This window comes from Ostrea edulis, chromosome 8 (genome assembly GCF_947568905.1).
Source record: "Ostrea edulis chromosome 8, xbOstEdul1.1, whole genome shotgun sequence".
Lineage (NCBI taxonomy): Eukaryota > Metazoa > Mollusca > Bivalvia > Ostreida > Ostreidae > Ostrea > Ostrea edulis.
Genome location: NC_079171.1, coordinates 29,634,843 through 29,660,531, shown reverse-complemented (window position 1 = coordinate 29,660,531; position 25,689 = coordinate 29,634,843). Strand labels below are relative to the sequence as shown.

The window sequence follows — 25,689 nt, the reverse complement described above, 5'->3', positions numbered from 1 at the left end:
GAAGGCACCATATCGAACTCTCTGAATTTTTTCATCTTTATCGAAGTCTTTACTCGTGTTATCACTTGATCCGTGCAGCTGGCTCTCTGACGTGTGTCAGCCAATTTTGAAATATATCCAAAGCCATGGGATTTAACTGGAGGGCAATATTGTGTCTTCTTCTCTATGTAACACTGACAGGTGAGTTAATCAAGTATTCTTCTTTCAGTTATGAAAGCTATTCCAGTAGCTTATTGGTTTTATGGGTTTTCAGATATTTTTTTTCCTCCAACACTGTTTTACGTCAACTGAGATAAAAATATCCCTTTTTATTCAAATGTCGAAGTAAATTGACAGTTCGTACAAATCCCGGGTAATCTACCCCCTGTGCGTCAGTTCATCGTAAAATGCATTCCCATGTTTGTTCAAGTAGGCAAGTGGATCCTCCGATTAAAAAATATATATATCTGCCTCTACAGGAACCTATTGAAATTTATCTGCATACTTATATAATATTAACATTGATACACAGGATACGTTAGATAATTATGATTATTAAAATGAACGTGCATACATACAGTGAACTAAATGACTCCACCGCCTTATATGGACTGTGGAAAGAAAGTACGATAACAAATGAACTCGCACACACACTTTCACTCTGTTTATCTCTTGGAGTTCCCGACAGGTTAGATACTCTCACTGTTCACTGAAGTACATGTTAACACGTGCAATGGCATGCAGTGACGGATCCAGAAAACTTTCTGCGGTCGGGGATGGAGGGGGGGGGGGTGACCTATGATGTTACCTCCCCCACGAAAACGCCAATTCATTGCCAGATACGACACTTAGTGTATCTCGTGTTATCATGAAATATTGAACATGATGAGATCATAAGTAGTGCTATTGTCTGAAAGATTTAAAAATTAGATTCAGTCGGCTTTTATAGAGTAATAGCAAATTATGAGAAATCGTTCTACCGTAGTCCTATTGAATTACACCCAATCCTTTTTTTTAAAGAACTTTACATAATTCTTTTTTTTTAAATTTAATCTATAATTATTTTTTGATAAATGACCAAATCCGTAAGAAAGAGCACATTAAATGTGGTGAAAAGTTGTCCTTATCGTATTTATTATTAAACAGAATAGAATCAACATTAGTTAGTGCCGTGCCGTATACTGACCTATCATTCTTACATTCGTCACCCGGTTATGATAGAGCTCCTCAAAATACCTCTGTCATAAAAGGGGGGGGTGTACATTGTAAATGTCTTTGGTATGCGCTATTCATTATCATATATATATATATATATATATATAATAATAATTTATTAATTTGTATTCACCTGAGGATGGATGTTAAAATCCAGAAAGCGCTAGTGATTTAAATATATTTTGGAACTGTATATTTTCCTGCTTTTTTATTGAATTATTTTGACTGTGTGATATCAACTCTTTCTATTTGGATTATATATATATATATATATATATATATATATATATAATTGTGTTTGCTATCAGATTCAAGTGTAAGAATTATTTTCTTCACAGACCTTCTTGGTTTAAATAACATCAACGATTAGAACAGTGCATCCATCTCTCTCTCTCTCTCTCTCTCTCTCTCTCTCTCTCTCTCTCTCAGCTCTTTACGATTAGTAAAGTAAAGCCTAGTATTTCAATGGCCTCCGTGCCCGGGTGGTTAGAGCATCGCGCTCAAAATCAAACGGCCTCTCACCTCTGTTGGCGCGGGTTCAAATTCCGCTCGCGCCGGTATGTGAGAAAGTTTCCCAGTTTACTAAAGTTCGGTGGTCTCTTCCCAGGTACATTGTATCTCTTCCACCAATAAAAACTGGGCGCCACCAGATAACTGAAAAAATGTTGAGTGTGGCGGAAAAACATTAATCAACCAAGACACTATGAACATTCATAATCATATAAGTCAGTTTATTTCTCATTACTCATCATTGTCTAGCAAGTGCGCATTGAAAACTTCAGATTCGAACGTTTTTTTGATAAGACCTCAATATCTGGATTGAACGATACGCCTAAATAGTCATCGAATTTTGTAACATATACCAAAAAAGTGAATTTTTGAACAAAATATAACATATACATGTAGTTAAACGTTTTACCCTTTAAAAGGTTCATATCTTAAATGGGCTTGGTGATCTTGTGAATGATTTGTCTTAATAAAGTAAAGATTTCAATAAAATAAACGTTAAAAATGATATAAAAATTGTGATTTGTTCTATTGAAATATTTGATAATTTAATTTATTGAAGTAAAAATTTTGATGATTTGATTTATTGAAATAAAAACTTTGATAATTTGATTTATTGAAATACATTTTTTTTTTATCATTTGGTTTATCAAAATAAAAACGTTGATGATTTTATTTAATGAAATAGAAATTTGAAAAATTGATTTATTGAAACGGAACTTTAATGATTTGATTTAGTGGAATAAAAACTTTGATAATTCGATTTATTGATATAAAAACTTTTGATAATTCGATTTATTGAAATAGAAACTTTAATAATATGATTTATTGAGATGAAAACTTTGATATTTCTATTTATTGTAAATGAATACAGAATAACAAGTTATACGCTTTATTTCATGCATCGATATGCACCAACACAGAAAATATGTCATCCAAGCGGGGATAGTGTAGTTCGGACCGTGTGATAAAGCTAATGTTTTATCTGACTTGCAATATACACCACATGTATGAGATAAGGTGAGATTACATACAAATACACAATACCCATGTAGTGAAAAACCATTTACAAAATAAGTTCAAGAAAACAGACTACATACAACCCAGAGAGTTTTGAGATGAACATACAGAGTTTTAATGTTACGTATTAAATTTCATGAAATTTAACAACATTAGGTCTCTGGTAGTACGAACTGTGTAGGTACTCTTTTCTAATATTTTACAAAGCAATGCATTTTAATCTAATCATAATGGAATTCGTCTGTAATTTTTTATTAGTTACACAAAACACAAAATCTTTCGTTATATGGAGTTCTAATCCATCTGCTAATCTTTGTTAGAAGACGGTAATCCGTGGTGCGAAATTGATGTAGAATAGTTCTAAATTCTGTAAGCAATTTTTCTAAATATTTTTCAAGTCCAAAGTCTATTTTAAAAGTTCTGTATATTTTATCTTTAGATGAATTGAACATATTGCTCGACCATGTTTGAATGAATTGATCTTCAAGTCTTTGTTTGACAGTATTTGTTATCCGTTTTTCATTTACGATCTCTTGTTGATACCATACATGTATATTTGAAAGTCCACAAATGTTTAAAATTCGATGAATACATTCAAACCGGGGGTTTTCAACATTACCGTTAAGATGTTGTGTATGCAAAACTTTTTAAAGTACATTTACAAATTTAAAGTCATAATGTGGCAATAATTTAGCCCAATATGAAATCATTGTAATGTGTTCATTGATATAAATTGGGAAACGATCTGTTTCACCATGTACCATGCATGAGGGTTTGGAACTTTTCAGCTGAAAAATATGTTTTAGAAATTTTAAATGAAATCGCTCTACAACTTGTAAATTTTCATACCCCCATATTTCACAGTCATAAATTAAAATTGTTTGAACGACTTTGTCAAACAGGTCAACTAGTCAGTATATTAAACAGCCTAACATTTCCTATGACTCCATACATATCTTTCTGGGCTTGTTCACATAAATGTTTCTGGCGCTGCCCTAGAATACTGTAAGTGGTTTTAATTTCGCGGTGCTAAAAGTTCGCGGTTTTTCATACTGGTGTAATACGCCAGTTTCGAGATACGTCCGAGTTATTTCCCTTTGGAGAACTCTCGTACATAGTAAGGCGCGAAAGAATTTGTTTACTCGCGGGAGTGGGACAGATATTCATCACAGTGTAAGTGAATGTACTCAGTAAGTTTCTCATACGCTGTTTGATAACCCGAATTCGACTGATACACAAACTCAGTAAGTGATAAGTATTTAGGGAGTAATTAAATACATAGAATTCTTATCCTATCACGTTATTTCGCTGGTCATAAGTACCATATCCAAGATATTTCTTGCAAATATGACATTGTTTGTATGTTTCCTCTTCGGTAAAACATTTCTTTCGATAGTATTTAGTATTTACCACATTTACATATTTAAAGAGAAGCCGCTTTTAATACATTTCATCGTCTTCCTCGTTGGCTGCATATCCACTCTGTCCCACTTAGTCATTCAAAGTTCCACTAAATGCATCTCCTATACAGAAGAGTTCGTATCTCGAAACTGGCGTATTGCGGTGGTTTTATTTTCGCGGAATTCAAAGTTTATGACAAAGACAAAACGTATTTTGTCACACTTGCAAAAAGATTGCGGTTGTTTTAATTTCGGGGGGAAATCCCCGACCGCGAACATAGCAAAATTAGAACCACCGCAATTTTTCCCCATTTACAGTATACGATACCAAGATATTTGAATTCTTTTTCATTTTCTATAACACACCCGTTGTAATAGAATTGCCTTTTCATTAATGGATCCTTTGAGAAGATCAAAACTTTTGTTTTGTCGATATCAACATTCAATTTCCACTGTATACAGTATATTAAAAATTCATTCAACGCACATTGCAAATCATCAGCAGATTCAGCCATTATAACTGCATCGACATCTACATATAGCAGAATTAAAAGTTTCAAATACAACTTATAAGTTCCTCTTCAGTATTGAATTATTAACATTTTGTAGGCCAACTATGCCTTACTGAAGACATAACATGAGGTAGAAAATGTTTCTTTGTCAAGCGCTTGGTATTTAAAAGTGAAAGTTGAATGCTGTTTATTCAGGGAAAAAAACCCAGTTATATTGGGGACACATGATACAAAATAAAAATAGGATGAATGGGTTAATATGTAGGTTTGGTTTGGTTGTATTAATTTTGAAAGTACAAAAATAAAATTTCTTAAAATTCAAGTGACTTGTAAATTTTCTACGATGTTCAAATGTTGAAATATATTGTCCTGACCAATATACATACAAATCTACCCCAGTGTTCCCCACTGTTTTGGATTTAATTAAAGCAATACCAGTTGTCATTTTGCTGTCGAAAAATTTTATTGCAGAATTGTGATTTACTATTTCAATAACAGAAGAAAAAAAAGGTTTATAAACTTTTGTTATTAATATTTGTGTTCGAAAACCTATCCAGATGCTTTGAATGAAGCAAAATTACATTATTGTCTCCCCATACAAAATTAATGCAATTCTATATAATGCTAAATATTCAATAGAATGAAATTTATTTTGATAGAATTTTAAACTTAGTTTTAATTTTGCCAATGGCTATGCAGGGCCGTAAATTAACCTTCAATTTGGAGGAGGCAGGAAATTAGGCGGGGGTCTGGGGGCCGCCCACATTTTGTGCACACTGAACACGTTTCGTGCAAAATCCTTGATTCTAGGGCCTTCTAATATGTTACTTGACTAACTCATTCTAAAAGAAAGATTTGGAATGCTTTTTAAGGGAGGTATCATGTTCTTAGTTATTGGAAACAACATAAATTCTAATGAACTTTAAATTTTAATTTTTTTTTTTGGCTCAAAAGTTGGAGGAGGCAGCTGCCTCCTCCGCCTCCATGTAATTTACGGCCCTGCTATGGTTAAAGTTACATACAAAACTGAAATAATAGCACATGTTTACAATAAAATAAAATGTTCAGATTTAGAATTAATATTACTTTAAAAATACATGGGAATGAATTGCATCCCATACGAAAAATAAAATTCATTTCACATATAGGAATATGAATTTAGTTTTCTAGCTTGTTCGTTACAAAGATTCATTGGTGCTGTTTTTCTAAAATTAAAAAAAAATTAAATACATCTTTTTGAACTTGTATTTGATTTGTACAGTATTTCGGTATTTATGATGTAGATTTAATCAGTTATTTTTATTTTGAAAAAAAAAATCAATATATATACAATCTTAAATCAAAAGAACTTTAACAAATACATGGGCAAATCTGATTTTTAAAAATTTATTTACTATCTCGTAATTCTTTCTCATTATTGGTAATTAGTAATTCTATCACATTGAAAGTTATGGGTCTGAACCAATAATATATTTTCTTTCATAAATTGAGAGCACTTCAAAACAAAATGATATTCGTCTTCTAATTCATTACAGTTTAATGTACATACACGTTCAGTTTTTGATATATTTACAATGTAAATGTCTACCTATTTTTCTATTTTCAAATATCCATAGTTCACTAATTATCCTTTTTTTTTTTTCTTTGTTCAATAGAAATTTCCTTTGTTAAATAAAACCGAAGTGTAAACTTGTTAGTCAGAAATTGATACATGTATTATAACATTTAACGGATTCACTTTATTTCTTGTAAAAAAAAAAAAAAATTCCGGTAGAAATATTTCTGAACCTAGAGTTTAATTCTGTCAAAAAATGTGTTTCTCATTAATTCTTAACATTTGCAATCCAGTTTGGCCTTATTAATGGAGGTTCTGGGTCCTGACAGAAATAAAACATTTGCTTGTACAAGCGCCATTTATAAATCTGCGGGATTTCACTGACAACTGTTGATATCTAGGTGTAAAACAAATAAATCCCCATTTGGAATTCAATTTATTATCCATGACCCAGTCTCACCTTCATCTAAAAATAAACATGATTATATCCCTCAAACAGACATACTATTTATTCCAAAATAAAATTGGGAAAGATTTAGAGGGGAAAAAATACGAAAAATGAAGAAAAAAGTCGAAACCTCGCCTAGGCCTAACCACGCTCTACGAGAATGTGAGGTTATACAAATAAACCTTGCTGTGACTGTTCCTTAAGCAAAGAGTCAATGGTTGTCCAGCGAGTAATTTGTATTTCTATAGATAGCGAAACTTGTCAGTGATCCCCATGCGTTCTGTCTGTTTGCTGAGGGGAATTAACGGGGGTTTTATAAAAATAAGTCCTTACTCGGTATTAGAACGCCTGACGGAGAATTTGAATCAGTGCAGCGGTACCCAGCCGAGATGAGATTTAATTATGACTAAAAGTACATGTACATGCTGCCCAGCATGTTATTTTGTTTATCCATTTCTTCGTTTTACGTCCCTTGGGGAATTTTTCACTCATTATCAGCTGTAGATAAAGCACCATGCTTAGAGCTGTAGCAGTGAAGGTTCTTTAACGTGCCAACGCCTGCCGCGACACGGGCCCAGAGGTCAAGCTTGCGTAACGCGCCCTCTGGTGAAAGAAAGCGAGTTCGCTTCACATACGTCATACATTTCACATCATTCTGCAATTGTTCCCGGTGTGATTTTCACAATGAATGATTGATTGATTGTATGTTCTTTAATGTCTCGCTCACGAATCTTTCATTCATATGGAGACGTCACCATTAGGTCTACCGGCGAAAGGCTGCAAAATTTAGGTCTATGTTCGGCGCTTATACAGCCTTTGAGTAGGGAGGGGTCTTTATTGTACCACACCTACTGTCACACGGGGCCTCGGTTTTTGCGATCTCATCCGAAGGACCGCCCCATTTAGTCGTCTTTTACGACAAGCAAGGGGTATTGAGGACCTATTCTAACCCGGATCCCCACGGGATCACACTGAATAAATTATCCAGTAAAAAAATGACCTTCGTGGAATGGACATGGTGAACTTAAATTTAATGACAATTTTTCTAATTCAGAATGCACTGTACCTGTAGTAAATATGAATAACTGCTTCTTTGGTGTACAGGTAGTTGTAATGAAATGATACAGAACCAAGGTATGTCAGAGTATATATATATGTTTCTGGTTCTGAAACAGGTATGGGGTATACATAAAATGCAGGTTATGACATACTAATGAAAAGTCATATTTCCCTTTGACCTTAAAACTTGTATTTTTTATAGATGTAGTTAATGAGTTATGACCCTAAATTACATCTAGTCATAACTCCGGTGTTGGCGCACAAAACATAGTCTGGGGTCCATTTTGAAAATACACCTTTCATCTGGGGCCATCCGCCCCCTCTCTCAACTACAGAACTTTGCTAGACCATGTAGGTTTTCATCTGCATTTATTCAGCAATTGACTGATCACGTGTATTAGTTTCGTATTTGCATATATCTATGCTAGGAGTCATAGCGACACATACGTACTTATTGCATATATTTATTTTTTTCATCAAGCACTCAGTTATGCACTTGACATATATACTTAAGATTATTCTTCACATTTTTACGCATCTTCGTTTGTAACAGCTCAGATTTTGTGCTTTTGAAATCGAATTTGTAAAGTTAACTTTATTAAACAGTTCATATGAAATTTTGATTTTTTTCCCCCAGTTTACGTCCGGTCCGAACAATTCTATGCCCTGGACAATCCCTGTCTGCAGAAATTCCGCCTCTGTTCCACGTCCTGCAGGGTTTCCTACATGACCGGAAGTCTAAACTGTCAGTTCTGTGTCTGTGACGATCCGAGATTCTCCAGTGAGTATCAATCATACATGTAAGACAAAACTATATATAGTATTAGTTCTATTTTCCAAGTGCAAACGAAAAATGAAAGATGACTGCTCTATGCTCAATGAAATCAAGAAGATAACGAACAGTGATCAATCTCATGAATCTCATAAATAATGCAAAATTAAAGAGTTGGGCAAACACAGATCTCTAGATATACCAGAAGTGGGATCAGGTGCCTAGGAGGAGTAAGCATCCCCTGTCGACCGGTCACACCCGCCGTGCTACAATATAGAATTTAATAGAGACGGGTGGGGTGGTACATTTTAAATACTCCGGAGTGAAATACATGTTCAATATACAATTTTCACTGCATTGTTCATCTACCACCGTCATTGGGGGAGGGTTTTTTTTATTAACAAACTCTTTATGAGTATTAGATATATTGTCTTTGAATCGATAACTATTCAGGAACTCCCGGCGTTATGGCTCACAGTGTAGTTTGCATTGTCCCATCTACAAAGAATAAATCAATATTGCTAAATTAAGAATTTGATTTTTTGTTTTTTTTAGTTTTTGTTTTTTTTTATTTTGGTTTATTTATGTATTTATTTTTTTGCTACAGTTATCACCTTTTTCTAAAATAAATAAATGAAATGAATAAATGATGGAAACTTAAATTTCTTTTTTCAATAGTTAAAGATTTTGTCACGTGTAAGAGTTGCAAGGAAATATGCATGATCGTATAAAGTTTCAGTTTTGCAATCACTATAGTGCTAGATTTGGAAGGTCACGTCCGTCACACGCGTGACCTTGTCAATAACAGGCACTTCTGTTTGTTAATGGGTGGTTCAACCTAAAGATAAAGCCCGCCATTCCATTCCCGAAACACTCCTCCCTGTCAGCGTAACAATTCCGCCTCTCTATCAAACGAGCTATTTATTGTTCAAGATTGGATAATACCACGTCAAATATGAACAACCCTCACCACAATTTAATCAAATTAGGTGTCGCTTTTTCTGAATTGCCAAGAACGTAGTGCTTTTAGCTCACCATTGTGAAAAGAAGTCGTATTTCATTTCTATTACATGCCCGTGATTCGGAACCGTGCATTAAAAATGGATTGTAAATACTTCGTATTGCATGTGGTGCTACTTGTAGTTGCGTGGCCAGACTCCACCACCCCCATGCCAACCACGACCTCCACCCCACGACCGACGCTCCCTGAGGGTCAGTGGGTGGCCAATAACCTGACCTACATCAGGATAAAACACCCGTGTTCGGAATTCTACGCGGCCTGTCCACTGGTGTGTGAAAGGAAAAACGTAACGGACAGTAACGGCACCACGTGCGAGAAATGTAACTGCGCTGGGTTTTTACCAAGTATGTGTTGATATCATCCCTAACTTATGTACATCTATATTATGCGTATATAAACATTTTTTCAACCTTAATCAATAATGGTCTGGCTAGGGTATTATTAGTTTGTGCACGCACGCGTAGTAGTTAAAATTTTCAGGAGGAACATGGGACGATTTGGATATAATTATACAATGTTTGTTTCATCAACATTGAAGGATCTGTAGAAAATGTACAAAGTTATATGATTTGGGAATTCACGTTTGTTCCGCAACTGTATATGTTTTCTGATAGGAAGTAAAAATAGATTTAGCTGAATAGTTTATGTTTGCATTACAATACGTACCTTAATTTTCTTCTATGAGATACCCCTACCTGTTATCAAATTCCGGAGCTTTATTCTTTTCTTCTTTTTTTCTTTCTGTTGGTTGTTTTTTTTTTTCATTCATTTTTTCCCAAGTTTTTGTTACAATGATATTTTTTAAGTCATGCTCTTCAGATTTGCAAGTAATGTAAGGACAAAATATTATAAATGATATTGGAATACTTGTATTAAGCATGCATTTATTAAATAATTCTCATTTAAATATGCTGATTGTAGCAATATAAAATTCAAGGGGCAAAATGAGTACGAAAACCTAAAATATTATTGATCTCTTGTACACATGCATTCATTTGTTTTCAGTGTAGGGTTAGAAATATTCATAGATGTAGATATGAATGAATATATATATATATATATATATATATATATATTGCAAAACCCCTTAATGCACCCAGAGAAACAAAGAGATGCTTATGAAATACGACATTTTGATTGATTCATTTTTGTGTGATAACTTTGAAATTCTTTGCAATTTTGTATCTTCGATAAATTGTAATTTATGATAACGATGATAGTGATAGTGATATTACACGTGATTTAATTAAAGGTAGCTTCATTAGTGCGTACCACTATTGTTCTTTGTGTCCTCCTCTCAAAATGTCAATTAATATACACTGTACAAGAACGAAACACAATACAACTTAGGTCAGAAAATGAACAACAATCGTGAAATTGTGAATTATATTCAACACAATTTTCTAATGATTAGAGGAGACTCAGTGTTTGTGTACAATAAAATTTCTTAGATAATGTTTGAAATTTAAAACTGGGTGCGAAGATCTTTAATATAATGATTATCAATATCATTAGTATTATTATTCTGCATTTATATAGCGCTTTATCTAATCAACACAATTACCCTAAAAACGCTTTAAATGTCAAACAGGAACAACAAACTTAAACAAAGAACAATAAATACATTTAAAAAAGACATAAAATTATTGCAAACTGAGGTTAACATAGTAAATAAGAATAGGCAGAATTATCTAAATTTTTAAAGTAATTATGAATAATTTTATAAAGATAATAGCAATTCATGCCCGGGGGGGGGGGGGGGGCATATTTGGGTACTGGACAGTATTTGGAAGAACCTTGTTCTGATCGCAGCCATAAACGAATCATTATTGGATTAAATTAAAATTGATTCAAATACTTATAAAAATTAATTTTAGTTTTGAAAAGAAACTACGAAACAAACATATCCATTCCGGCATGTCTTTATCTATTTACTGAACTTTAGTTACAGGTGTTTTCGGAAAACGGGAAAATGCAGATAGTCATTTTTCAGACAAGAGCTTGTCAAGTAAGGGATTTTCTCCTTTTATATTTAGATTTCATAGTCATGTATTTTCATCATGTACTAAATATTTATTTATCCATTTATCTGTTCATTAAATATAATATCAATATATGATATCAATAAACGTTTAACGGTATGTCCGTCGGATGGGATGTTAAAGGGTGTCCCGTGCCAAGGGTCACAATCCCGTTGGCACACAAAAGATCGTTTCCCTGATGTTCGAAAAAGAGTAGGCTCACTGTGGGCCGTCAGGGAAACTCAAACACTCACAACCAAACGTCATTCAATTAGTAATCAATCAATCAATCAACCGTTTAACGGATATATTACGTCATTATTCTCTATGCATATATTTGCATTGGTTAAAATAACTTTATATTGAAGTACAGTAGAACACGGTTATAGCGAGCAGGATTATAACGAATTCACTCTTACAGTGGAGTGATTTAATTTCCTGTAGTTATAAACATATTGTGAACTCATCGGATATACCGAATTACCTTCTATAAGGAATTCAAATTCTTCGTCCCCCAGCACTTTGCTATAAGCCTGTTTTACTATAGATCGTGGAACATCATCTATTTAGGTAGTATGCCATTTCATGAGATTTGATATATTGGTCACTGTTGATCTCTCAAGACAACTGGATGGCGTTCATTCACGTCTTTTTCTACAGTGAGACAGAAACGGCGACAGGGGAATGGTCGCGGGCTGGGACCCTGCTTTCACTTTGGCTGTCCAATCTTGCGGTGTCCAGAGGGTACTACTTTCGCTTTATCCCCCGAGGGGTGTGCGGACTGCAGGTGCATACCAATCGGTAAAAAAACTTGTCATATTCACTACTGATAAAATATTGCCATGTACAAAGAGCGGCTTCCACTATTGGCTGGAGTTTCCACATAACGAACACATGACTGTATTTATCTTCCCAATGTTTTTGCCTTTGATATCTTTTTAAAATTTAATGACAATCATTTCCTCTTGAATGCACTGCAGTTGTAAACAATGCTCGTATGAATATTGATAAATACAGTGCGTCTATTTTCACGGCTGGAAATTCTGAGAGAAATAAAAGTAGAATGTATGTGAATTATTCACTTCTGGAACTGTACATGTACATGTGAATTATATGTGATAAACATTGTAGAATTGATATGCATACATGTATGTGTACATGTAACGGGGATTGATATTACGAGATAGTGACTGACCGTGATATTACGAGATAGTGACTGACCGTCTACTCCGTCTGATTGATGGACGACGGAGCGAATATGTCCTCTAAGAAACCTAATAACTGCTTTATTATGCGACAAAGATCTAGAAAAAATCCAAAATATCTCAAAGATACTTACAATATCAGATATATCATAGTCTTTTGTTTTTGCTAGTACATCTCTACTACTTTTGTACCCCTGTCTGAAAAATCAAATTTCCTTCTTTTTATTATTGTAGTTCCCCATTATATTTTTCGCGTAGATTTTTTTATTGTGGTTCCGTATTATATTTGTCCCGTAAATTTCGTACCGTACTTTAACGTAAATTACGTACTGTACTCTCACGTAAATCTCGTACTGTACTCTCACGTAAATCTCGTACTGTACTCTCACGTAAATCTTGTACTGTACTCTCACGTAAATCTCGTAATGTACTCTCACGTAAATCTTGTACTGTACTCTCACGTAAATCTCGTAATGTACTCTCACGTAAATCTCGTAATGTACTCTCACGTAAATTTCGTACTGTACTCTCGTGTAAATGTACTGTACTCTTTATGAGTCTTACGTAAATCTCGTACGGTACTCTCACGTAAATTTCGTATGGTACTCTCATGTAAATCTCGTACGGTACTCTCACGTAAATCTCGTATGGTACTCTCATGTAAATATCGTACGGTACTCTCAAGTAAATTTCGCGCAGTACTCTAACGTACATGTAGACATGGCTACTCGATGTGAAACAATATGCTTGAATTTTTTTAAATTATAAATAATCTACATGTAGTTCTTGACAAATTAACAAATAATGGCTTCCTATTCATCATTCAAACTATTCTCTTCCTTGGATTGAATTGAAATTGTTTTTCTGTATATTTGTTCAACAGCTACTTCACCACCAATCACGACGGCGCATGCGTCAACATCAGGTAAGAAAACTTCCATTTTGGAATGTTTTTGTTTGTATCCTATGCAGTGTCAGATTCAGAAAAAGTTCAATGGGGGGTGTATGCTGTTCTGATAGGGTCATTTGCTAAAGCGTGACAGCGCGTTAGTTACAACACGTCGTCACGCCAACGAGCAAAGCGCTGTTACGCTAACACAACTTTACACAACTTGCCGTCGCGCTAACACAACTTTACACACTTCGCCTTCGCACAGACAAGCGCGAGTTGTGTAAAGTTGTGTTAGCATTACGGCGCGTTGCTTGTTAGCGCGAAAGTGAGTTGTGTTAGCGTGACGGCGCGCTGCTTGTCGATGCTAAGGTTAGGTGCTTATTGGCGGTCACGGCGTGTTGAGACTAACGCGCTATCACGCTTTTGTAAATGGCCCTATCAGGACACCATAAGGGTGTTTGTACCTTTTCCACCCAAGATATGGGTGGGCGTTGAAGATTCTGAAAATGGTAAAAAGTAACCTTTTTTGAAAAAGGTCACAACATCAAAGGTCAAGGTAAGCAATTTTCAACCACTTTTCAACTTTGTTTCATAGACTTCTCATAAAAACATTGTTATATAATTTTGTTAAACTATTTGCAAATGTATTAATATTGCTAAACCCCATATTTACCACAAAATTGTCCTTTGAAACCACTCTTATTTTTTGCATTATTCACAAATCTTTACTTGGAAATTAAATGCAAAAACATTACTCATAAATTGAATATTCCACTTACAAACAGCACACACCCACTTCATTTGACCGGTTCAAAATATTGGTTGTCCTATGACCTTAATAGCGATATTCACACTAAAATATCAAAGTGCAAAGTTACTAGGAATATAAAATCGTTACCTGATAATCGCTCCTGATTCTCCGGATGTTTTATGTCATTTGACCCACAATTACATAGGTTGATTGCTCCAAAACTGACAATCTTTTCCTCGAAACGGAATTCCTTTTATTAATTGCTGTGATAAAATTTAGAAATTCATTTCAAAATTAAGGATTATCTCCCTCATGCATAGCTCATATCCTTAGACGAATTTGACTCCACGTTTTTAGCCCTCTGTTTTTCTCTAGCAAGTTTATTGTTATTTCGGATTTCAAACATTTCGGTTGAGCATCACTGAAGAGACATTATTTGTCGAAATGCGCATCTGGTGCATCAAAATTGGTACCGTATAAGTTTTACATCACCACATAATGGTAATCTTTGTTTTTTCAGTAACCAAAAGATTACAATAATCAAAATCAAAATTAATTTGCTAAGAGGAGGTTAGATACTGACAGATGTAAACACAGATAATTACAGGTGTCGATCTCTTGCTATTAAGCCGAATGGCATTTAATTGGCCCTTTTCGCACCTGCAGGTAGAATTGGAATTAGCAACATAAAAGCCAAAATTCTCGAAATACCTTTTTTAAAACGAATATTGGTTACACGTACCTTATTGCACGGACATGTTAAGAAATTCGGGTTTTTCGTTTTATAAAATGTTTGCTACCTTAATTTTGGTTGCAAATGGCAACTAAGATGTTGTATATGTAATATCTATTAAGATAGATAGGTACATGACTTGCAACAGTGCGGATTATTTTATACTTTGACAGTAATATTTGATAAAACGTATCGCCAAAAGGCGCGAATAATGTAACTTTGGGTATGTGTTGACATAAAAAAAGGGGAAGGATGTGTGATTTTTAGTATAAATTCAGAGTATACTGATACAAGATTTACTCCGATAGGTTTTTTAAAAAAAAACACAACTCGATCTTCATAGTCTCCCCTGATCTGGACATATCCCTTACCAGTCTAAGGAACATCAATTTCACATAAATGAGAGAAACATTGCTTCGTATTTGATAAACTAGATTGATGTAAAGTGAATTTTCATGCGATAAAAACCCGAACGCACACAGGTTTAATATTTACTAGTATATAAAGTAAACTAGAGAAAAATTCCAATGTTTACATCAATCATATGAACACTTTAATGAATTTACATTCTTTAAATATTTTCTCAATTGTTAATTTCATTAAGATTAGACTTTTATAACCCTTTCCTCTATGGACACACTTCAAATGAATTATATCGAAGAGGAACGGAATATACAAGTCACATTTTAAGTAATTAGGTGGTCATTGATGATTCTTTGCTAAACCAACTATCATCAGAAAGAGGCTTGCTTTGTATGGATAGTTATTTGGAGCATACATAATTATATCCATGCTCATTTTGCTAATGATAGAGAAAAGATGCTTAGTTTGTATTCTGGTAGACACATAAACAATGGATGTATGGGGATAATATCTGTAGAATTATTTCTTTCACTTTTACTTTCAGCCAGCATAAACTCCCATTTCATCCAGATGTACTGCCGGAAGGAACCCTCAGACTGCCCACCAGGTTGCGCTGTAGTCGATTTCAGAGTCAGTGATTGGCACTGTTACCACTGTCATTGTCCAGGTACGCAGCAAATATAATGACGTCATATTTCATTATGACGTTACATAAAGGTGTCAAGGTTATCAAAGAAGTTTTTTTAATAATCATTAGCCACACACCAACACTTCGCGCAAGTTATGTCCCTTGTCTGCCATCTTGTGGATGAGAAATAAAATTTCACTACGTTGGCCTTTGTAATTTTCAGATCTGTAGCCTTTTCCCCATCAATTGCAGTCAACTACAATAATGCCCTTCGGTGGGACAACCCTCTTGTTTCAAAACTTGACAGTTAGCTAATATGTTGACGGTGCTACCGTTTGAGCGAGCGCAGCTATATGTACACATATTTTGTAATGTTCATGCTTTGATCAGGATATATCTATTTGCCAAATACTCAGTACATGAATGAAATTAAGCAGCAGAAACAGTCCATTTTAGTTGTCTCTCAGGGTTTATAAATCATTAAAACATGATGAATGTGATTGCAATATTTTTATACTATATATATATACATTTTATTTCTGTTGCCTTCACTGTGATTTGCCTATTCTTTGATGCGACCTGAAAATAAGAGATAATGATCATTGTCAAAATATTTAGTGGAAGACATATCCCCCCACCCCCTCCTGATTTTACATAAATGATCTTTTTATACGGGTCTACACTGTGGGAATATCCACTGCAGCATATAGGCTATGAGATTTCTCTCATGTGCGACGAATTCTGATACATAGGAATAAGCAACGTGTTCAAACGCACCTTTCTCATGTACCAAACACGCTACATACTTGTTGAATAGAACTAAATCTACGTTTCCAATTGATCAAAACGATGTCCATAATTAATACATGCGGTTTTAGAGATGTCCCAAGTGCATGCATTAAAACGTGACGTCATGATATGATTTACATGTCCCCTCCCCCCTTTTGCACTGTTTCATAAACCGTTATGTGGTTTATACAGTACATTGTACAAGGCTATATTGTCTAAACTGGTCACCTATTTTAAATTTTCTATTTACTCTTAGAAACATTCATGTTTATGTCATGCCAGTGACCTACTTTTGTAGACAATAACTACCTGGCATTGCAGAAACCATGTGACCGACAGAACTATTTGTGTTCAAGTAGCTGCACGATTCGAAATCTCATGGACTCCAAAAACCACACGTTGTCTTGCGAGTTTTGTGATTGTACATTTCAAGGTAACATGGTTCAATACTCATATTCACTGAATCTTTTCTCTTGTAATATTTCTTTTGAAATTGGCATTGCTTTCTTCCTCGACAACGAATACATGTTGGTTGCAAGTTAGTTCGAGTCGGTTTTTAGTACCACCTGTCAGTGTAGCCATCACGAAATATGAAGGGTCGTCAACGATATATTGGTTATATTTTTGCAATGATTGCTACCTTCATCACCCGATAAAACAACAAAGAAAACATTCTACTGTTTAAGGTATTTCCACCCTCCTGTGACGTCATAAGATTTTATAAAGTTAATGTCAATGACAGGAACATAAATTTTGTTGGAGTCTTTATCAATAGTTAAAAAATCTTGTTAACCATAAACTATTTTAAAAGTCTAAGTTATATATAAATGTCTGTGTTTCAAAATATTGAATCCAAGGGCAATGACTCTGTTTTCATTAAATTATTGGTCAAGTCCATAATGCGATATATTTCCTTTATTTTTCAGCAACATCTTGTATATTTTTTTAAAGAAACAGTTTTATGAAACTGCTATGAATACTATTATATCGTTACCACCAGTTTATGTGAAATTTTGATAATTGCAATTTTCTGACGTTGATAACAGGTATATTATGCTAATTGATAAAAAATTTATGAATACCCCAACATGCTTATTTTATCAGTTTTATTTCTTACTAAGATATATTATTTGAAGAATCAACAATCAAATAAAAGATTTAACCTATAATTCTAGAATGGTGGAATTACCTTAAACACATTCCTAACAGCACTTTCATAGTAGAATCATAGTTGTAACGAAATCAAAGTGAACATACAATCATAAGAAATTATGGAAATCCAGATAATAATATCATTGTGCTTAAACAACAGGAAATCATTTCGATAGCTCACTGTTGTAAATCAAACACGGTAGAAATCACTAGATGGTAGACGTACCAAACATTTACAATTAAAGTCTCTGTTGTCCTTGTAGCCAATCAAAGGTTCATGGTTATCACTACTTTGCAATATTAAGTGAATTAAACTGCCATTAAAAGAGTCAATCAAATTTCTAAACATCGGTTTTGACATCTATGGAAAGCTAACCCTGTAACTGTGTATTAGTGACTACGCAATGCACATATTGTTCAATGTAATTGTAGAAATTTTGTCACCAGAAATTTAATTCAATGAAAATTGTTGTGTATTATATATTTCAGTAATAACATAAGTATTTAATTACTTCAAACACTTTTTAACCTCAAAGCAGGCATATGGATGTGTAATCTGGGGATCGAATGTCTTGCAGCGTGAAATTACTGAATATTAGAAAAATAAAAGAATATTTGAATTTCGGAGCCAAAATTGGCTTTTGTTATAAATGTACAAATGGACATTTACAACAAAATTAGATTTCTGTAGGTTTTGTTTTTCCATTATATTTATTTATATAATCCTCAGCTAGCGATGCCAACGAACTACGAAAGTTTAAAAGAAATGCATTTTGTCCACCACATTGTCGAGGAGTCTGCAGTTCCCCATCGACGCTCTTTGGAAGAAGAAGACGACAAGCTATGGGCTGTCCAAGAGAATGCTGCCGGGACAATGGTCAATATGATAGTAGTTTGCTATCCCTTTAAAATATTTTCATTTATATCGATTTGTATTGAAGTGCAGCGATTTTATACCCACAAATAACACTCACGGTCGTATAATATTGTAGCAGTGAGGTTTATATATCGCGCCAACACCTAGCAAGCTTTCATTATCATGTGTCGTAAGTAGCTACCTACAAAAACTGTTGTATTTTACGACCAGGAGCGGGTTTTCAAGTTCCGAATTAAGGGGCGCAAACTGATTAGGCAAGGAGGGGGGTATGAAGGCTACCTTGAGCCCACAGTGGGTCCAGGCCACAGTCCTGATGGGAATATAGCTATTTTACAAAATGAGGTGACGCATGCGCTGAAGTCATTGTTTATCATGGAGGGGAATTTTGACAGCGAATGGATGTAGTGTTTGAAATGACGACGATTATCGTTGCTTTATTGTGGAATTGAATGATTTCAATTGCATTCCCTTGCGGAAAAATCCTTCATGAGTTGATTTATGTAAGTTTTCGAATGATTCACATCAAATGTAAGCTGAAATAAATTCAAACCGAAGCGCGACTGATTTCCCACATACTTTGTGAAGGCTTGGACAGACACGAGGGGGATAGGAAAGACCGAATATAAATAACCCCCTCGTTTCCACAGACATTAGGTATTGCCATAAATAAAAGACAAACTCTCTTTTGTTTTTGGAAATAGATTTTTAAAAAATTTTTATTCAAAAGTAGGGAACATGAGTTATCTTTAATATGAAGATTTCAAGACGGCACCCCTCAATCTGTCACAGCAGCATATAGTAATACAATATATCATTCCTGTATCGTCATGGATGGTAAAACAACACATTTTGATGAGGGAATATTTTTGTTAACCCCGAAAAAAAAAAGGAAAAAAGAAATGGCAACGAGTTGACCTCAATCACTCCAAATACATGCTTGTTCTTTTTTTTTCTTTTCTTTTTTCAATCACATTTTTAAACAACCCTCGAATCATATCGTAATGATTTAAACTTTCATATTTGAGTGGCCTTTCTTGTTTTAAGTTATTAAGTAGATGGGAAAAAACAAAGATAACGAATGTTGATCAATCTCGTAAATTCCCAAATCAATAAGTTAAAACAAGTGAAGAGTAGGGCAAGCACGAAACCCTGGATATGCCGGCTATAGGGTATTGCTAAATACTTGGTTTTAAATGCCCATAAATGATTTACAAGTTTCTAACCTATAATCAACAGATATAGAATGGCTTTGGTTGGTACGATGGAATTAACGTTGAAAATTATTTTTTCTATAGATATTCCTCCGCCAACTGAAAGTATACACACCACAGCTAAGGTTACTCCAACAAGTGTGGGTGAGTATCGTGTTCTGCTATAAGATTATCACGTGTTTATTTCAATACATACAATATCAATATTAAATATCGGTCTCTCTAAAAGGCAAACCACATTTTTAAATATATGTTATTGTCTTGTATATTTCATTTAGATTTACCGCCACTTCATCAAAGAAACTGTTTCGTTGACCAATCCTTATTCGTGGATAAAAATTGCTTGAAGATATTTAAAATGGTGATATCAGATGAAACTTGTCATGTATGCTTGTACAGAATTGGTGGACAACTGGGTAAGCTTGCATCAGAATAAATATTACACTGATATGGATTTAATCTACAGTTTTATTAGCATTGTTTTATTCTTCTTGTACAGCATAAGTTGTTTTTGAAATTTTAAAACAACCTCCTCTCTCTCTGTCTGCCTCTCTATCTGTCTCTCTTTGTCTCTGTCTGTCTGTGTCTCTCTCTCTCTCCACCTCTCTCTTCTCTCTCTCTCTCTCTCTCTCTCTCTCTCTCTCTCTCTCTCTAGCCGACCAAACCTACTAAATGAGAATACACACATATATTATTCTAAGAGGCAAAAAAATACTATGTTAGGTATAGCTATAGGGATATCTATAAAAGTGTATCTAATACTCTCTTTTGAATTATGAAAAAAGGTTTGTGAGAGAGAATATTAGTAAGGACATGTCCCTACACCACTTGTCCTCACTAAGCTAATATTTTGTATCTACATCTTTCACATGCTGTAGGTCACATTTATGAGGATGTAATTGTGAGGATATTTATTTGTCCTCATAGTGCAATTCATGTCCTCACAACATCTGCCCATTGGTTGAAATTTGTCCTCACTTTACACGTTTTACTGGCTCTCTCTCTCTCTCTCTCTCTCTCTTTCTCTCTCTGTGTGTGTGTGTGTGTGTGTGTGTGAAGTTCCCGCTAAGATTTTCTGCTCTATATACTGTAGAAGTTTTAACAGATTTGAAAATAAGAGACTTTGTTATGGATTTTGTCAATGTATTTCTTATGCATCAGTTTGGTGGTAAATACAAACCTCCAAGTGTTTGTAAAACGGCCTTGTGTCACGAGATCCTGTTAAGAGATTGTTAGGAAATTGAAGTACTGTATACAGAGTTATTTTCGCCTTGTGTTAGTTTCGTCTTTCTACGCTTATTGACGGTTTCGCTCCGTTTTAAATTCACCCACACAACATTGTGTTAAAGGAAGATATGAGGGGGAAAATTGCCCAACCTTAAATTCGCTCACTGATAACAAGGGCGAAAGTGTGAAAATAAAACGGGGCGAATATTTCCCTGTGTGCAGTATCTGTTATAGTATACTAACTCGCGAATATCAAGGACTCTGTACATTTTTGTACTTGATGTTTAGTTAAGAAATGAACTAATTGACCAACGCTTCCTGAAAAGTACGGGAAGCGTTGTGGTTGATAACCTTATGTATTTGTCATGAAATGTAATTCTTTTTTCATTTTGTTTGGGATTCCCAGTCGTTAAAATAGACGTCCTAAAATTTATCAAAATTCATACGCGCATCGTTCGCAACTGCAACGCATTCATGAGGAGATGGAGATAATTACAATGAGTAAAGATATGTAGAAGCATGGGAAATTCAGATGGTTACATGTATATTTGAAACAGTTCGCTTACATCAATACATCTTTTATATTTCAGCGTATCTGGAGCACCACGGCAAGTAAACTAAACCTTTTCAAGTTCTTATGCCTATACATTTATATGATAATTGTTTCCTTGGCAGAATTCAAACTTAAACAAAATTTTCTGTACCAAAAGATAAAATTAAGATGGATACATTTAAAATCTGTCCAAATTCTTTTCGATGTTTCCTGAAGAAATATGGCGAAGAAATAGCCATTTTATATTCATTGATAAAGAATTAAGTTACACAAGGCACATCAGGTTTCTTGACAAATTCGACCTAATGACAGGTATTTACAAACCAGATCATTATTATGTCCAATTCTCTATGTTATTTGTTACGTGTCTTGAATCTCTTTGATCATGGAAGTCAAGGCCCTAGTAAATGTAATCTTTGTTTGGGTCGTAACTATATGTTACAGAAATTATCACTTCTTGCTGGTTGAGACAATGAATATACGGTATATCAAATATACCGCTGATTAGACAAGTTACGAGAGAGGGACCACGGGGGGGGGGGGGGCTTCAGAACGGGTCCATATTTTTTTTAGAATTACTTATAATGTGAAAGATTTCTTTGTCAGTATTCCCAGGAAACAGGCCAATGAAAACCAAGCAACAATAGTTGATATAATAATTGGACCTTTTTTCCTGACAATTGTTCTCTTTTATATATTTTTTTCTTGTGTTATCCTGAATTGATCCTATTGGGAGAATTTGTTACCAGTAAACCAACAGACAAACATATGGCAACAACAACAAAAAACAACAACAACAATAAACAGACGAATGAAAACCAATCGATGAAAATTGACACCTTGCATACAACAGTGTGACTTTTTCCGGAAATTTGTTCTCATCTCTAGTTTTTTTTTTTTTTTTATTTCTTTTGTTATCCAGAATTGATCATTTGAATGATTTTGTTGTTAATTTTCCTAACAGACGACAAGTGTTTCCCTGAGGAATACCGGGACGTTCTGAGACACGTCTGTGCACATGTTTCCGAGGTGCATAGTCCTAGTGGTGTGTGTCTACTGTGTCACTACCAAACTGCAACCGGAAGTAAGTAATCTAATTCTGGTGTGATGTATTTCCACAATTGTTTTCTTTACATTATCCGTACATGATAATAAAGACTCAATTTGCTTACTATTAGTCCATTGTCTAAAATAATACTCGAATGTCTTCCAATTTGAGCGCCCGAATCTGCCATTTATCCAGTTTATATTCTAGATCTTTAAATCTGCCATTTCCAGTTAATGTTTTAGAGACTTGAAATCGTCATTTTCCAATTTATATTCTAGATATTTGAATTCGCCATTTTCCAGTTTATGTTTTTTAGAGATTTGAATCCGCCATTTTCCAGTTTATGCTTAAGAGATTTGAATCCGTCATTTTCCAGTTTATGTATCCGGCATTTTCCTGTTTTAAAGATTTCAGTGACCTGTGGTATATTACTGGAGATACGTCCATTTAAACATTTATCAGACCTTGATCAATGAATAGAATAACTGACTGGAGGAAGTTAAAACTCTATGTCCTATCAAGTTCAAAAGCATAATGTCAAGGTCAGAGGCCAATTTATCAGAAGTTGGTTTAGCCACGGTCAGAGTTGCTATTTATTAAGTAGACTTCTAAGTTAGATACAATGCCGTTGTTTAAAGATTATTGTGATGCTGGATCTTAGATATATTTGATAGTAATATACAAATAATAGGTATGCATAAAAATGACAATAATTTCTTCCTTTGAAAATGTAGGAGTCTTGTTACCAAAGTTCAAACTACCACAAATACTACAGCAAAACAGCATATCGATTCAACACGTGTCTACACAAGGCACACCCCCTCCCACACACTGGACTACAACAGTGGCGCCCCCTGTAGTAACGTCGAAACCAAAACAGAAAACAACCCTTGAAACAACAACAAAGTTATTCATACCTCAGTCAACCCTCACTACAACCACTCAGAAACCAACGACATCAACGACTACCACATCAACCATCACTACAACCACTCAGAAACCAACGACATCAACGACCACCACATCAACCGCAAAACCCACAACTGCCACAACGATAGAGAGTACAACAGCACCTCCGCCTATGTGTCACACGTGTAGTAACGTCACGTGCACTGGGGCGGATTTACAGGAGTGTAATACTGGCTCAGAGTATTGCATGAACACAATGACACAGACAAGAGATGGTAGCAGGACTATATCTCGCAGGTAAACATATATATATATATATATATATATAGAGAGAGAGAGAGAGAGAGAGAGAGAGAGATCTTTACTAGCAGTACAATAAATGCCTCTTAACTTAAGCTGATGAACCCCGTAATCGTGACGTGAGCCAACTTTTCGGATCAATTTATTGTAGGGCTCATGGCGGGTGTGACCGGTCGACAAGGGGTGCTTACACATACTAGGCACCTGATTCCACCTCTGGTGTATGCAGGGGTCGGTGCTTACCCAACTCTTTTATTTTGTATTGCTTATAGGAGTTGTGAGATTAATCACTGTTCGTTATCTTTACCTTCTCACTATAGTAATGATAAATTCAATATATATCCTGTTTATGCATTTTTAAATTTACATGCACATTTATAAGATGATTAATGCATTTCTCATTATCAAAAAGACAATCATACAGTAAAACTATTTTTGTGTGTGCAGTTTTGTCTGTGAAGCAGTCCGCAAGAACGTGCATTGTGACGTCATCAGGCGTTTGCTCTACTTTTAAATTTGTATCGATTTATGAAATTGGTTCCTGTTTGTTAGATTCCCTTTTACATGCACTAATTGTAAGCTTTCTTACCACAGATGTGTTTCGGAAAATGAGTGTTACAACAAATGGTGGATTGTGTCCGCTGATAATCCCTCCTGTCTATCAAAAACAAACACGCCCACTGGCAAACTGGATAATCCAATCGAATGCAACTTTTGTTGTAAGGGGGCGGGCTGCAATAAGTTGATGAGAATTCCAGACAATCTTCTATACAATGGTGAAGACCATCCATCCAATGGAATGGGAGGAATTATTCAAATTGGTTGATCACGTGATTGACAATGTTTGAGATATTTATGTTTAAGATAGTATACATATGAATGATAAGTGTGGGCTTCTTATTCGTTTACAATGCATAATCTACTGACATACATTTGAAGTTTTCTTTCAACCTAGTTTCAAACTTCGATTGAATAGATTCATATTGAATATTTTTTTCTGAATTCAAATAGAGTGCTAAGAATTATCAGAGTCATGTATGAATTAGTAAATTTTGTTGGGGCCAGAATTTGGTTCAGAAATGGTGTTTTAAAATGTCGGTAAGTTGGATTGCCTACAAAGTTCATGTTCAATAAATATATAAAACTGACAATTTGAGACATTCGCAAAACTATGGTGCCTGAAAGACTTCACACTCTTCTCAACGTTTACATGTCCAAGGTCTTATCCGATTTCGATATCGTCGATATCGACAATGTCAAATTTATATCGAGTCGATATCGTCGTGCCTGATTACGATGTCGATATCTACATTCTCACAACGATATCGTATTGAGATTGCCAATTTGTATTCTTAATGTATTTGAATTAATAGTCTTAGTATACACAGCATAATATCTGCTACGATGTCGATATCGATATTCTCACAACAATATCGTATCGATATCAACAATTTCAAGTTTAAATGTGTTTGAATTAATAGTCTTAGTCTACAAAGCATAAAAAAACACTACTTTAACCAAAACGATCGCGACACGAAACCG

At 34.6% G+C, this 25,689-nt stretch overlaps 1 protein-coding gene across 1 annotated transcript; it reads left to right on the top strand.

Annotated features, from left to right (window-relative positions):
• On the top strand, nucleotides 1-25,298 carry LOC125662472 (uncharacterized). Its single transcript, XM_048894699.2, has 15 exons — nucleotides 1-180; nucleotides 8,333-8,476; nucleotides 9,611-9,832; nucleotides 11,434-11,496; nucleotides 12,170-12,310; nucleotides 13,598-13,639; nucleotides 15,998-16,120; nucleotides 17,169-17,303; nucleotides 18,753-18,899; nucleotides 20,195-20,254; nucleotides 20,389-20,526; nucleotides 21,928-21,945; nucleotides 22,855-22,974; nucleotides 23,673-24,144; nucleotides 24,742-25,298. The coding sequence occupies exons 1-15, from the start codon at nucleotides 126-128 to the stop codon at nucleotides 24,971-24,973; spliced, it is 2,112 nt and encodes a 703-aa protein (XP_048750656.2). The 5' UTR covers nucleotides 1-125; the 3' UTR covers nucleotides 24,974-25,298.
• Nucleotides 25,299-25,689: the final 391 nt, after the last annotated feature.